At 38.9% G+C, this 13,367-nt stretch overlaps 1 protein-coding gene across 9 annotated transcripts in view; it reads right to left on the minus strand.

The window, feature by feature from the left end:
• Positions 1–2,925: 2,925 nt before the first annotated feature.
• Positions 2,926–13,367, minus strand: part of FOXP2 (forkhead box P2) — a 538,178-nt gene continuing 527,736 nt past the window's right edge. For 6 of the 9 annotated variants that reach the window (XM_089917488.1, XM_089917490.1, XM_089917492.1 and 3 more), the window contains one exon: positions 2,928–12,386. In XM_089917488.1, coding sequence (XP_089773614.1) covers positions 12,242–12,386 — 145 coding nt within the window. In that variant the 3' untranslated portion in view covers positions 2,928–12,241. Of the gene's footprint in view, positions 12,387–13,367 lie in introns of all 9 variants that reach the window. The other 3 variants (XM_089917495.1, XM_089917493.1, XM_089917494.1) reach the window with 1 other exon arrangement.

The following is a 13,367-nucleotide window of genomic DNA, read 5'->3' on the forward strand; positions in this document are numbered from 1 at the left end:
CCTGGGGCGTGGTCTCCTGAATGAGCAAGCACATTTTCAACATAATTGGCTGCCTAATCGCGTGTGGCAAACTCGGCTGATGTATCTGGATGTGTAAGCAATTATGTTTCCGCTAAAAGCCTTGGTTGGTAATGCTTTTGTTCTCCATTTCTTACAACTGAACTAACCGAGGGAAGAAATTGGTGTGCAAATGGTTTTCAATATATTTTGTTTTGCTTTTTAACTTTTCTTTTCAAAACATTTTTCAATTAAGCTAGCCAACTGATCCAAGGTTTATTGTACCTCCAGACATCACATAAAATAGATAACAAGGAGAAAAGAAACACAGTGGATAATAAAAGAAGTTTCAGTAATAAAACGTCCTTTGATAAAAAAAAGCCGAAGTGTTTGCATTAAACCACATCGTTTAAATGTGATTCACTGTACTGCGTACCTCTCGGTCACAGAGCCACAGAGTTAGTACTGAGTATTGCTAACAAGTAAGACAAGGGGTCCCTGACTTCAAGACACATCACTTCAAGCAGGCCTTTGACAGATAGTGGGTTAAAGTCCGAGTCACCTGAAGTTGCAAGGGATGAGACTCTTGATCTCCAAAAGAACAATAACCATAAACCACAGGCTCCAAATATGTCCTATCACAGCCTCCACTAAGATTTCCACAGCCCAGCTAACACACCGTGTTGTTAATTTCAAAAGTAGTACCCAGTGATTCACTGGGGGCCAAAAAAACAAAAACAAAGTACTCCTGTTATTGCCTTAACTCATTTGAGAAATTAAGCAGACCACAAAGGAATAAACAAATTGAGAACAGCCATGTCTGTTACAGAAATATGGAATTTAGGTCTCTAAAAACACGTGTTCTTGCAATCACTTCCTGCAAATATTGCACGTAATATTTCTGTAATCCAGGTAACTTTAGCACTTCAGAATTTCAACGTCAATGAGAATTTATCATTGCCTCATTAAAATGTGTCTATGTGCAAAACCAAAGTCACGCTTCACATGTAAGCAGTTGTGGAAAAATTGAAGGTCTACATTTGAATCCCAGCTTTTTTGTTAATTCTGCAACATTAGTGATGTCACTGTACCGCTTTCCAACTCTCAGTTTCCCTATATGATAAATGGGGAAATTTCACATACTGCAGACTGTTTAGGAGCATCAAATAAGATGACATATGAGAATTTGCCTAGGGTAGTGCCTGGGCAGAGACTCTTAAGACCTGCGCCTGAGAGAGGACCCTTCAAACATCTAGCTTTGAAAACCAACGGGTCTGGCATCCATAGACCCATAGTGACCTGAGACAGCTCTTAAAGAGCTCACGCCCGCTTGCAGACTCACCTGCCCCAGGGCCCAGTGCAGAAGTGGCTGAAGGAGAGGCATCCAGACTGAAGGAGGGTCATTTGCTGGTCTTGCACCATCGGCCTGAGGGGCAGGCCTCTGGTTCGGCGGACATCTGGAGGCCCGCGGGGATGCTCTCCTGGAGGAGGCCGGCGGTCCGGCGCCATCTTCAAGCTCTCCCTCTGCCTTGCTCCAGCCAGGGGAGGCGCGCTTTTCTTTTCTTTTTTTAAATTCTAGCCGTTATTGAAAGGGCTGAAGTACGTACTGACAGTAAGATTTTCAAAATACATTTGTGAACTCTGTCAAGGAGACTTTTAAGTAGCTTTCCATGGCAATGGAGGGTTCGTATTGAAGATGAGTGTATTCTTAATTCCTCTGGTGTTCAGCATCTTCAAAATAAGATTCAGCCCTCTTGGGAATTGACTTGATGCAAAGCCAGACGATGCCCAAGGAAGTTTTCCTTATTTGTCTCTCATACCAGACCTTGTATCCCTGCGAGGGTGAGAAGTCTGATGGGGCAGGGAGGCAGGCAGAGCTCTGGAGAATGGAGCTGATAAGCCCCATGGCAAAGGATTCTGGGACTCCTCCGGCTGCTGGTCTAGAAAGTGGATTAAGCACTGATTGCTCTCAGCTGTGTTCAGGAACCGGCTTTCTTTTCCTTTCCACAATCAGCTCCTTCATTAGGAATCTCTGTTTTAGATAATGTCTCCAATCTCCAGTGTGCTCTAATAGGATGTTCATGTTGAAGTCTTCATCAAGAGATTGGTAAAGAGATGTTTGGGGGAGACAACTATTGCCTCTTTGGGGGCGGGGAGGTTGCTGCCTTCTCAACAGAAGCCTAGGAAGCGGGTTGGGGGGGTGGGGGGATGTGCAAGATTTGCCTCAACTGTCATCTGCAAGAAACCCAAACAATGCCCACACTGATCTCTTCTACCGACCCACTCTGTGCATACCTCTACATTGGTTGTAATCTCAATTTATGTATCTGTGTCCCTCACAATGAACTCTAAATTCTTCAAGGCAAGGACTCTTCAGTTTTGTAACACTGGCTCCTAGCTTCTCTCTTATATAGTAGATGCTCAATGAAAGTTCCCTGGACTGAATTAAATCCTCCATGTTAAGAATAAAGTTAAAGAATAAAGTCATAAATTTATTTTTCTAATCACTTATTCTGCATTTGTGGTTCCCAACATTTAATTATCTATGCAGGTAGACTAGAAGCCATTTAGTAAAGCTTATGAGGGCACCTGGGGCACACTTTGCTATCGCCCATTGTTGTGAATGCCACATCATATAGGGATTTTTACCATTGTCATGGTCTTTGGATAAATGTCATTCAGGTGTCACTGAGGTAGGGAAATTTCTCCCTCCTTCCCCCCTCTGCCCTGAAAAGGTGGTATATTATAACGAAAGTGAGTCTTAAATTCTGCCCCAAGTACAAACCTTTATTAAGCAAACAAACACACCAATATTCTCTAACCAATTCCTGTCAAGCCAGGGAAGTCCCCACTCTCTTCCCTTTTAGGCACTCTGACAAGAGTCAGGCATTACAGATGTTAGAGGAATGAGAGGTTAAGAGAACCTTCTGGCAAGTAGTGAAACACAGAACCAAATGGACTTGGTGCCAAACTGAGATGCTGCACTGCTAGCCTGCCAGACCGTTATATCCTGTTCCTACAAGAGCAGAAGGGCCGGCACATTTTCCCCAACCAATCAGAAATCTTTAATTCTACTCATTCTACTAATAAAGTAAATTCTTCATGTCCATTTTGCTAATTAGCAAACCTTCTGGGTGGATTTAGATAAAGATGTTCCAACTGTTTGCCAAAACCACCTCTGGAGAGTAGACTCCTGGTTACCTTCTTTTCAGTGTTAACTGGTCATCTCTGGAGCAGGGTAACTGAATAAGGAACTTAACATATTATCTGATACCAAGAATCCAGTATAAAATTAATTTACACACACACATTATAAGCCATATTATCTACACTAGAGAATTTTAGAATAAATTAAAGATAATATAATTGAAATGTAGCCAGAAAAGTCTTAAAGCTTGTTGTTACACTCCTCTTTTCCTCTACTCAACCAGAGGAGCCCATACTGCCTGAGGTAGAATTAGAATTGCTTTGGCAGCAATTATAAAGAGAAAGAAAGAGTTAATGTTTTATGTTGGCTTCCAATCTGGACTCTTGAAAACTGAAAGGGAAAGCCCAGCTAAGCACAGTAGGTGTAGGTCATAGCAATAGATTGGAAAGATAATTACAGGCTGAGGTCAGTGGACCACCCCCTCCATCACCTGGGGTAAGAATGAGGTGATGACACTGCATTTTCTTAATCTGAATTTCCATTTGTATTCGTTTTTCTTTATATTAAGGTCTTTTCTGAATCAGTTGGTAAATCTGGCACCCATCTGTCAGCTGACAGGCAACCCAAGAGTTAGATTTATTGAATGAGACCAAACCACAGAGAATTGAAAAGAAAAAGGAGACCAATGGAGGAGAAAGTGAATAACTTATCGATATTGAAAAGTCAAATCCTATGCAAAGAAGCTTCTGGCGAATATATTTGAAATGTGATCTATTTCTTCACTCCCCTAACAGCAATAGCAACAATGATATGACTAACACTTACGGAGCAACCCCTACGTGTCAGGCACTTGCGTGAAGTACTTACGATTATTTTATTCTCAGTAGGATGCAAGCGTGGGGCTCTCTGTTGGGCTCTGTCCACTGCTATGCTCTCCAGGGCCTAGAACAGGGTCTGGTTTGTCATCGACACCAAGTAAATATTTGTTGAGTGAATGAATGAATTGAGTTAATCGGTTTTCCCTGAGAAGACCTGTGAGGTGGGTATAATTACCACCCTCATCCTGCAGCTCAGGAACCTGAACCCTTGGACTACAAAGCCCTCCGGCTTCTGCAGACGGATTCAGAATCTACTCAGACCAGCCAGTGATGATTTTTTCCTCCCGCTTTCATTTTCTGCCCCACTTCTTTCTTTAGTTCTCTCCCTACAGCACTTTCAACGCAATGCACAGCCAGCGACTATGACCTACAGCTGTACAGCCAATTAGTGGTGAAGGCGCTTAGAAACCAATCCTTTGCGATTCCCAGTCCTCTAGTCTCCTCATTCCAAGCCAGCTTCCCCCAATCAGAACAAATGACTCGTTATTTACTGAAGCTAGATATTGATTAGCTCTTGAAAGCTGCACACCTTTGCTTTTTTTTAAAAAAAATCTTTTCAAAAAATGATTACCTAGGTCATGATTACTAAATTCAATCAGCAGGTTTACCTTTTTTGACAGTGAATTAGATGACATAGAAGCTGAAAGGGACCTTCAAGGATGTTGGTGAAACACCCTGTGTTTCTAAACAGATGAGTAAACCATGACATAAATGGTGAAGTAATCTGTTCAAGGCAACCTACTGAGTCAGTGGAAGAATCACAGGTAGAAGCCAAGTCTTCAGAGACCTAGTCCAGTGCCTTCGACACCATGTGCTAGGCTGGCTTCCTCATCACAGGGTCATATTGGATGTATTTGATTCAATTACATACCAATTTTAGAATAGAACATGTGAAGTTGGATGAGACCAATGATTTTTTTTTCTACCCATTATGTTTCTTCAAAAAGTAGCAACAGGACAAATTATGTGGGCGTTTGCTACTTACCCCGTAGGCCTGGAATGTCCTCGAAGTCCCCCCGTTACATTTATCTATACTGCTATTTAGGGTTCTGTGATTGTTTCTTGTAAGCTTGTACACGATTCCTAAGTCCTAGAGCAGGCTCTCATCCAACAGTTCTGTCCCCTACTAGAAATTTAATCCCCAGAGAGGGATGAAGAAATTTATGAGGTTCTTATAACATCAACTCCTTTTGGGGAAGGGGAAGGGGAAGGGGAGGTGGGTGGAAAGAAGTTTAACTCCTGAATATAAATAACACATTTGGGCGATAACATTGAGAGCCACGATGAAATCAAACTTCTCATCTACAATCTTTCAAGGGGACAAATCCTTGCTAACCTTTTACCTTGACCCTGCCCAGTTGACTTGAAGAACCCATGTCCCCGTGGAAGAATGGTAAGGAGGTAGAAATTTCTACTCTGAGGGCCTACCAAGCACAGAGATCAATATTTACAGCTTTATGTCTAACCAAAATTCACCAAATGTAATATTCTCACGATGACACTTTCCACTTAACCTGTTTTAGCACCAAAGGTCCCATCTTGGAATTATTCCCAACTCCTAGATCCTATCCACCAATAACCCTCCCAGATTTTGGCCCACAGTGTGAATACTTCTGAGATCTCATTGGCAGTGAGGGACCAAACAAGGATTGGCAAATCAGTGGACCTCATGTCCTACTCCCTTTCCTATTCTCATGGCAGAAGTCGCTAGTAGATGATGGCACATCTGCTGGTGGTGAAGATATGGCCTTCACTACTTCACTATGCTATCCATTGTCAGGTATTTATTGAAACTCTATTTAATGTGTCAGGCAGTCCAGGTAGCCACCACAAATCAGTGAGAGTTGGCAAATTACCTGAAACCAGTTCTCCATTTCAGGCCCAGATCCTACATTCGCCCCCAGTCCCCTTGGTGTAAGGAGTAACGCATCCCAGCTGGTTAGCTTCCATCAGCGTCCTCTCTTTCCAATGGGCTGGAATCCGAAGTCTCTTGCACCAAAACAGATGCTGTTATAGATCAGTCAGGAAAATTTTCAATTATTCAATACTGTCAGTGTTTCCCTAAAAGTCAAAAGGTGAGTGGGAGGTTTCTGTGGGCCTGTGGAAAAGTAACGCTTACTGACATAAAATCCACCTTTTTAACTCAGTCACTGTGAGCACGAAAGCCTCCTGATGGGCTTCAATATCATTACTTACCAGAGACCCGAATTACGGAAAAATGAATTCTCTTTCGTTCAAGCCATAATTTCTGAGTTTGTGGGCACATCATAAAAAACTTCTGCTCCTGATTTTGATTAGGTTCCTTGGAAATAAACCTTATATGTCATTTAACTTCTGCTAAGGCGACTGAAGCCTCTTTTTAGACACCTGATCTCAATGTGACTATCTCTCAAATGTTATGTATCATATGTGCTCTTCAAATGACCTAATAATTTTTCAAAATGCTAGAAATAACAATTGTAGTTCCAGAACATCCCCCTTAGAAAATTAGGAGAGTCATAATTATCTGCCCAAGACAGCTCCTTCAGCAAAATGACAACTACGGACACATACATTATTCAATAATAACAGCTTTAAATTTATGCAGGGAAGAATATTAATGAAATATTTCCATTTTATGGTGGAGACTACTATAAGGTTAGTTCTCAAATGAGGGGGAAATGAAAGGTGAAATAAATATTGCCAATAACAAACAGAACTGATTTTGCATCAGAATGAGTGTTAAATCGACATTCAACAGTGGCAAATAAGGGGAACATCCATGAGAACCAGGTGTCAGGAACTGGAGACAACCTAGATATGGAATTATTTCATGAGGTTCACACGGCTTTTCATGGCTACTGGGAAACCAGTCTGATCTGTAAAATGATTTTAAAATTTATTTAATTCTTAGGAATGTTATTCCTTTTTATTAATTTTTGAGCCCATCTCTACTACCAAAGAGGTCAAAACTAAATAAATGCATGGCATAGGTAGCAAGATGTTGCTGTTATTCTAAGACTTTTAACGTCTAGGTCTAGTATCTCCAGATGAAATATTTCTATTGAGGTTCTGTTGATTTGGTTTCTTGTGGATTAGCTGTCCAGAACTCCTTTCTCTGATAAAGGGCACTGGGTAGAACACTTAAATGTTAGTGCAGAGCTCAAGTCCAAGGACTCTCAGCTTGGTGCTCACCCAAATTTTCCTTAGTTAGAGTTGAATACTTAGCTTCCATTCCTTCTGCCCCGGGGAAATGGTTAGAATCTGACTTGTTTTTCTATTCTATTTAGATTCTAAGTTGCCACCTTTTTTGCTTTTCTTTTAATTTTTTAAAAGTTCACAATAATTTAGTGACCAGCGTTCTACAAAGCGGCTGAAACCTCCATTGACCCAACACAATATATGTGGGCAACACGGTGTTTTAGAGGGCGACATGAGTTTGAACACAGGTTTAAGGACAGAATGTTTGCCAAATCAGTTTTATTTTTTTCTTAAGTTGCTAGTCTTAATCTCTAAATTGCGCTCCCTATACTAAAGCATAGAGAGTTGGAGGACTGGGTTCACATCTTGTTATGTAGCCTTTAATGAGTTACCAAAATACACTGGATGGTGGCAAGTTGGTATTCATTTACTTTCAACTAATCGACAGTGAAAACTGAATCCCAAGGTTCAAAAAAATTAATCTCATGGTCACATTTCTTTAAAAAAATTTCTGTATCCTGTGGAAAGCTCTTTAGTGAAGGTACTCTTTCACTGGATGACGGAAAATATTAAATTATACATAAAGTAAAAATATACTCAACATATTAATTTTCCTTTTATTTCTGATTACAACAGATTTAGGAATATTTATTGAAGGTCAAGAAAAAGGCAAACTTTCCTGCTGCAGAGGCCCTAGCTTGCCTGTTTTGGCCACTTAGAAAGGTATGGGTCTGATCCCTAGAGGCATAAGAAGGATTCCGTCAGAAAGCTACTTACACTCTCCCTGTACCTTCTCCTAGACCATGGTGGGATGCCATGGGTGTGACTGACACTGGAAGAGGCAAAAAAGAAAGGATAAAGTCAAAAAGTTAAAGAGTAAATTTATCACGTTTCCTCCTTTTTTTTTAAGATTCAAAATTTACAACGTCAAATTCTATTAGAATAAAAAACGTGAAACCACGAGACGATTATATGAGGAAGCCAATTTGAACCTGAAGATAGTTTTTAATGGAATGCATTTGACAAGCAGCCCCCACTTTTACTGACTGAACTTGAGTATGGTTTGGTTTATGAATCCCCAATTCCTAAGAAAATGATTTAAACAAATCGTGGGACATGTGTACACAAATTTATGACTTGCTCTGGCAGGGAAGATGGTCTCTCCGAACGAATAAAATCCTAGGGGTTATAAATGGGTCCAAAAGTATTAGATTTTTTATTTATACTTCAGAAAGGTAATCAAGTGAATGAAATGGTTTCATATACATTTTTACATCCAACAGCAGTGACACACTGTTCATACATTAATTCTATAGGAAAATGTACATCCTTTCTTTTTCTTTTTTTTGGCTAAGTAAGATTTGCCAAGTGTTCATGGACAAAAAAAACCCCTTTCATTGCAACCTGAACTAGTGAAATAACAAGGGTAAGCCATGTTCCTTTCAACAGCTTTATGGCATTAATAAAGCTATTGTCCGAATGCATGTTAATATTGGCATATGTAGGATGAAGTCTCACAAATACCCCAAAATGTGAATGTCCAATTTGAAAACTTTACAAAATAGTCTAATGGATTTTGTGACTGAATCTGCCCAGGGATGTTAAAGTCCAGGATGGCTTATTTTAAGTGTACTTCTGTAGCTCTATTCCTAGCTGACTATTCTTCGATTCCCTAATCACAAAGAAATGCATTCTCATGAAGTTAGGCAGTTGTAGACACAGAATGCTGATGACCTTTTCTCCAAATCTGATTTATCTAAAGAAAACCCAGTTAGTGGTAATTCTACCAAATACTTGTAACATTCACATGAAATTTTAATTGATTTTCAAACAGTACAACTGTGCCATGAATCCAACCACATAGAATATAAGCCTTAAACCCACTAGGTTTAAGCAATTGTGTCTTTGTAGCCTAAAACTATGTAAAATAAAATCTGATAACTCCCTGGTGTTAGAGGTAGACAGTTTTCTTTCAAATCCTAGGTTTGGTCCTTTATTTTATTCAGCAGTGAAAGCCATGAATACAGAACGAATAACAGCTGTTACAATTTTCAACCATGACTTCTAACGTCAGAGAATTCAAAGTATGAACATAGTACACAGTAATGAAAAGTATCAAAAATTAGTTTACCTCAAAAAAGATAAATAAAACAGGTATATTCCACCAATACATAAACAGATGTTTGTGCTACAGTTAAAATTTGCTGTATACAAAAGATCACAGTCCCCATAATCAGCTTATGATAGAAGCAAGAGTACATGAGCCATTTAATTGTCAGACATTATGCTTTATAAGGTATGCACAGAAGTTCAAGCAATAAATACATACATTAGTTCAAAGCCTTACAATAGCTACGCAAAGCAGATGCAGAAAAGCAGATTTGCTATTACTAGCAAGCAATGATATAAGAGTAAAAATTCATGAAATGCATTAAAGCAACATTTTTCTTAGAAAAAGTCTGGTCATTTATGGGTCCACCAACATTTTTACATAATATGCACAATTATCAAAATACAGACCAAGCATTTCAGAAAACTCCAAAAAACCTAAAATCTATTTTCAAAGCAATTGCAGTTTTGGAGGTTTTTCTGGTATAATGTGCAAGCAGCTATTTTTTAAAATTGTATTCATATAAAACCCATGCAAAACTCTACAGGTATATGCATTCTGTGGCTGAGACTTCCTTTCAAAAGTTTGGTAACTGAGGTATGCATACTTTAGCATTGTAGTCTTAGGCCACCCTCCTGATGGTACAGCTCTCACGATTACTTTCAGTCCATCAAAGCCTTTGAACATGCACCTGAAAGACCCATTTTCCCTTCAGATAGTCCTTCCAGTAGGATCCTAGATGACTGAAAACCATCCTTCCCAATCCCAATCTTTCTTTTGATACCATATCGTAAACTTCCCATTCACTGATCATGACCCAAAGACAAACAGAATGAAAAGTAGCAGTTACTGTGACGTTCTCACATTTCATGCAATCTGCCATAATTGTTCTAAATTTTTTTCTTTTTTTTCTTTTTTTTTCTTTTTTTTTTTTTTGCAGAGGTAGAAGCTTTCAGAAAGCCTTTTGGGTAAGTGGGAAAACCCTTTTGAAAGCCGTTATGTCGTTTTATTTGGTGTGATAGATGACTGGGTATCTCTCTAACTCTATTTGCTGACTTCAGCAAAGAATAAATGATGAGCTTAGTTTGCAAGAACCAGCTCCATCGCATGGAACTGGTACATACGTTAAGCTCTAGCAGCCACCTTCTGTCGAAACTGTTTGTAAAGCAATAACCATCATCAGGTTATGAGGTCCCTTGGTTGGGGGAAAAGTGTTATCCAGACTTGGCACAGCACATGAAAAGCAACACGTAAAGTTTCTAGGTTTTAAGCAGACATCTGACTATGCTATTTTCAACTACACCATAACGCGTTATCCTAGTTTTGGGGTTTGGAGTCGTCTCGAAAACCAGCATTCCAACAATTTGGCCTGTGCAAGTCTTTGAAAGGGAGTGTATTGTTAGTGTTAATATCCCGTATCGGCAGAGGCAGAATTATATGTAACTTTGGTTTGACTGAAAATAAATACCATGGACTACAATTGCTATAATCTTTGCTTTCAGTGTAAAAACTCAGCTAGATCACTTTAAAATCAATATGAAATTAATTTTTGGCTTTACTAGACCTTTTATGTTTGGTTCCTACTTTTTGTTTTTTTCATTATAACTTAAGACTATAAAAAATAGTACACAACAAAGATTCAGACCATACAAGACATCTTCTAACAACATGTATTCACCACCGAAAATAAGTGACTGGATGGGGAAAACAAAAACACAATGTCCTATATATATAACAATATGCAATCTGCATTTGCATCAAGTACATAATCGTTTTGGTCAGTGATCCACATTTGTTGCTTTCTAGCATATCATAACTTCCACTGCAGATTTTGTCCTCACCTCTGTCTTTAATGAAAGCAAATCTTCATTGCATTTAGATGGACTTTTGGCCTCAGAAGATTACTCTGTGTCTAAATTAGGTTTTTAGTTGTGGTTTTTGTCATATTTGATTCTTGCTTTAGGGCTAAATGAAAAGATCCCAGAGGTCATCAGAAAACAGCAGGTAGTTCATGGAAAAGGTTCCTTTGTACTAATTGAAGTTACAGAAGGCTGACCAAAGCATGTGGCTGCTTCTGTCCTTGAGCTCTTGGCCATGGTTAGAGTTGGCTTTGGTTTGCAGCTGTAGCCTTTGACTGTGTTTGCAGGTAGACAAAGCTTTATCACAAGGAGGTAAAGAGTACAGTTGTAAGATCTATGCAGATATGCAAATGTTTCTATGGTGCTTGCACAGATAATGTGAGCTTAGGATTGCACTTTACATCTTAACACTAACAGCACAGACTGGAAGCCTAAGGTTTTAGATGGTTGCAACAGTCGAATTACTGTGTTTTGTAATAACTAACTTATGTCATTTACAGTTGGTGGCACCAACATAAAAAACTAAGGTTCTGTTGTTTAAAATTCAGCTAGATACAAGCAGTGACACTAATTTCTGATACTACTCCTGTGCAAATTAAAAACAATAGCAACAAGTTGAACTTGACCAGCAATTGTTTCTAACATTACAACTACTGAATGCTGGAAAATTCACATTAATGAAACTAACACTATTTTTGGCAGTATATGAGGCGCGTTTGCTTTCTACAGGACGTGTATCCTCATATTCAGTCATTTCATGAACCCTTAAGAGCCACATTTTTTAAATGGGCAAAGCCATTATAGAAAGAACAGTCTTTTTTTTTTTCAAGAAAATCAGTTTTTGTCTTTTTTTTCTAAAAAAAAAAAAAAGAGAGAGAGAAGAAAACAAGCAATTTGCCTGTTGGTACTGAATCCCAAAGGGCTGGCTTCATAAGTTCCTTTAGGGCTGTCTCCTTTATCCATGCTTAATAAATAGTCACAGTAAAAATTTGTCAAATATTCATGGTTGTGGAGTGGTTATGAAGGTCAGTGATATGTCCCTTCACGCTGAGGTTTCACAAGTCAGTTCTCATTCCAGATCTTCAGATAAAGGCTCTTCTTCAATCTCTCTGTCATCTTCTAATTCTGGACTGTGATTAGCTGTTGTCACTAAGGACATTGGGCAGTCTTCATCCTCGGCAATCACTGGCTCTTCCTTGACATGAATTGAATGTCTGAAAAACACGTAGAGGCACCAAAGTTTTACTAAGTGACAAGAAACAAAACTTGACCAACCTTGGGTGGGGGGAAGGAAGGATTGGGAGGTTGGGATTTAGCAGATGCAAATACAGAATGGATGAACAACAAGGTCCTACTGTATAGCACAGGGAACTATAGTCAGTATCCTGTGATAAACCATAATGGAAAAGAATATGAAAAAGAATACATATATATATATATATGTATAATGAGTCACTTTGCTGTACAGCAGAAATTAACACAACATTATCAATCAACTATACTTCAATCAAATTAAAAAAAAAAACAAAACGTGACCAACCTTGTGACGAGGAGGCCAACTGAAAGAAGGGAAGAAAACACAGCACTGTCTCTTAAAAACTGCGTCTGATTGATCACATGAGCTGGTTGGAGACATGATATGTCACAGAAGAATTGTGCGGGTAGGGATTCAGAGTAATATGAGCATGGACTCCCACATGCTGTGCTGTTTAGGTAAAACATCCGTTCTCCGCATTCTTTCAGAATGAAATGTTTTGTTAGTATTTGTTCTAACACCATAATCAGAGAGCGACGGTAAAGGAATATTAAACAAGTGTCAAACAGAAATGCTTTCTCCCTTTCCGTTTTTCCTAGCAATTCCTTTAATATCTGTTACTTCTAAATATTTCAGACCGAGCCGAACAGCTTCTAATTCTTTTTTTTTTTTTTTAACTCTCCCGTATGAATTCGATTGTGGTGTTGGTTGAAACAAATACTAACAAATTTCAGAAAATAACTGGAGCTAAAGCGTCTTCATTAACAGGATGCCAGTAACTATTTTCAAGCATGTATTTATATGTTTGTGTGTGTACATACATTATATAATTAAAATTTTATCATGAATATACCAGCCAGAGCAATTTAATTATAGAAAATTAACCAACTTATATGCTGAAGTTTATTACCCCTCCAACCCCAGAATATATTAGAAAGGT

Source organism: Delphinapterus leucas, chromosome 9 (genome assembly GCF_059928025.1).
Source record: "Delphinapterus leucas isolate spDelLeu-1000000601 "Yukka" chromosome 9, BTC_Dleu_Yukka2, whole genome shotgun sequence".
Taxonomy (NCBI): domain Eukaryota; kingdom Metazoa; phylum Chordata; class Mammalia; order Artiodactyla; family Monodontidae; genus Delphinapterus; species Delphinapterus leucas.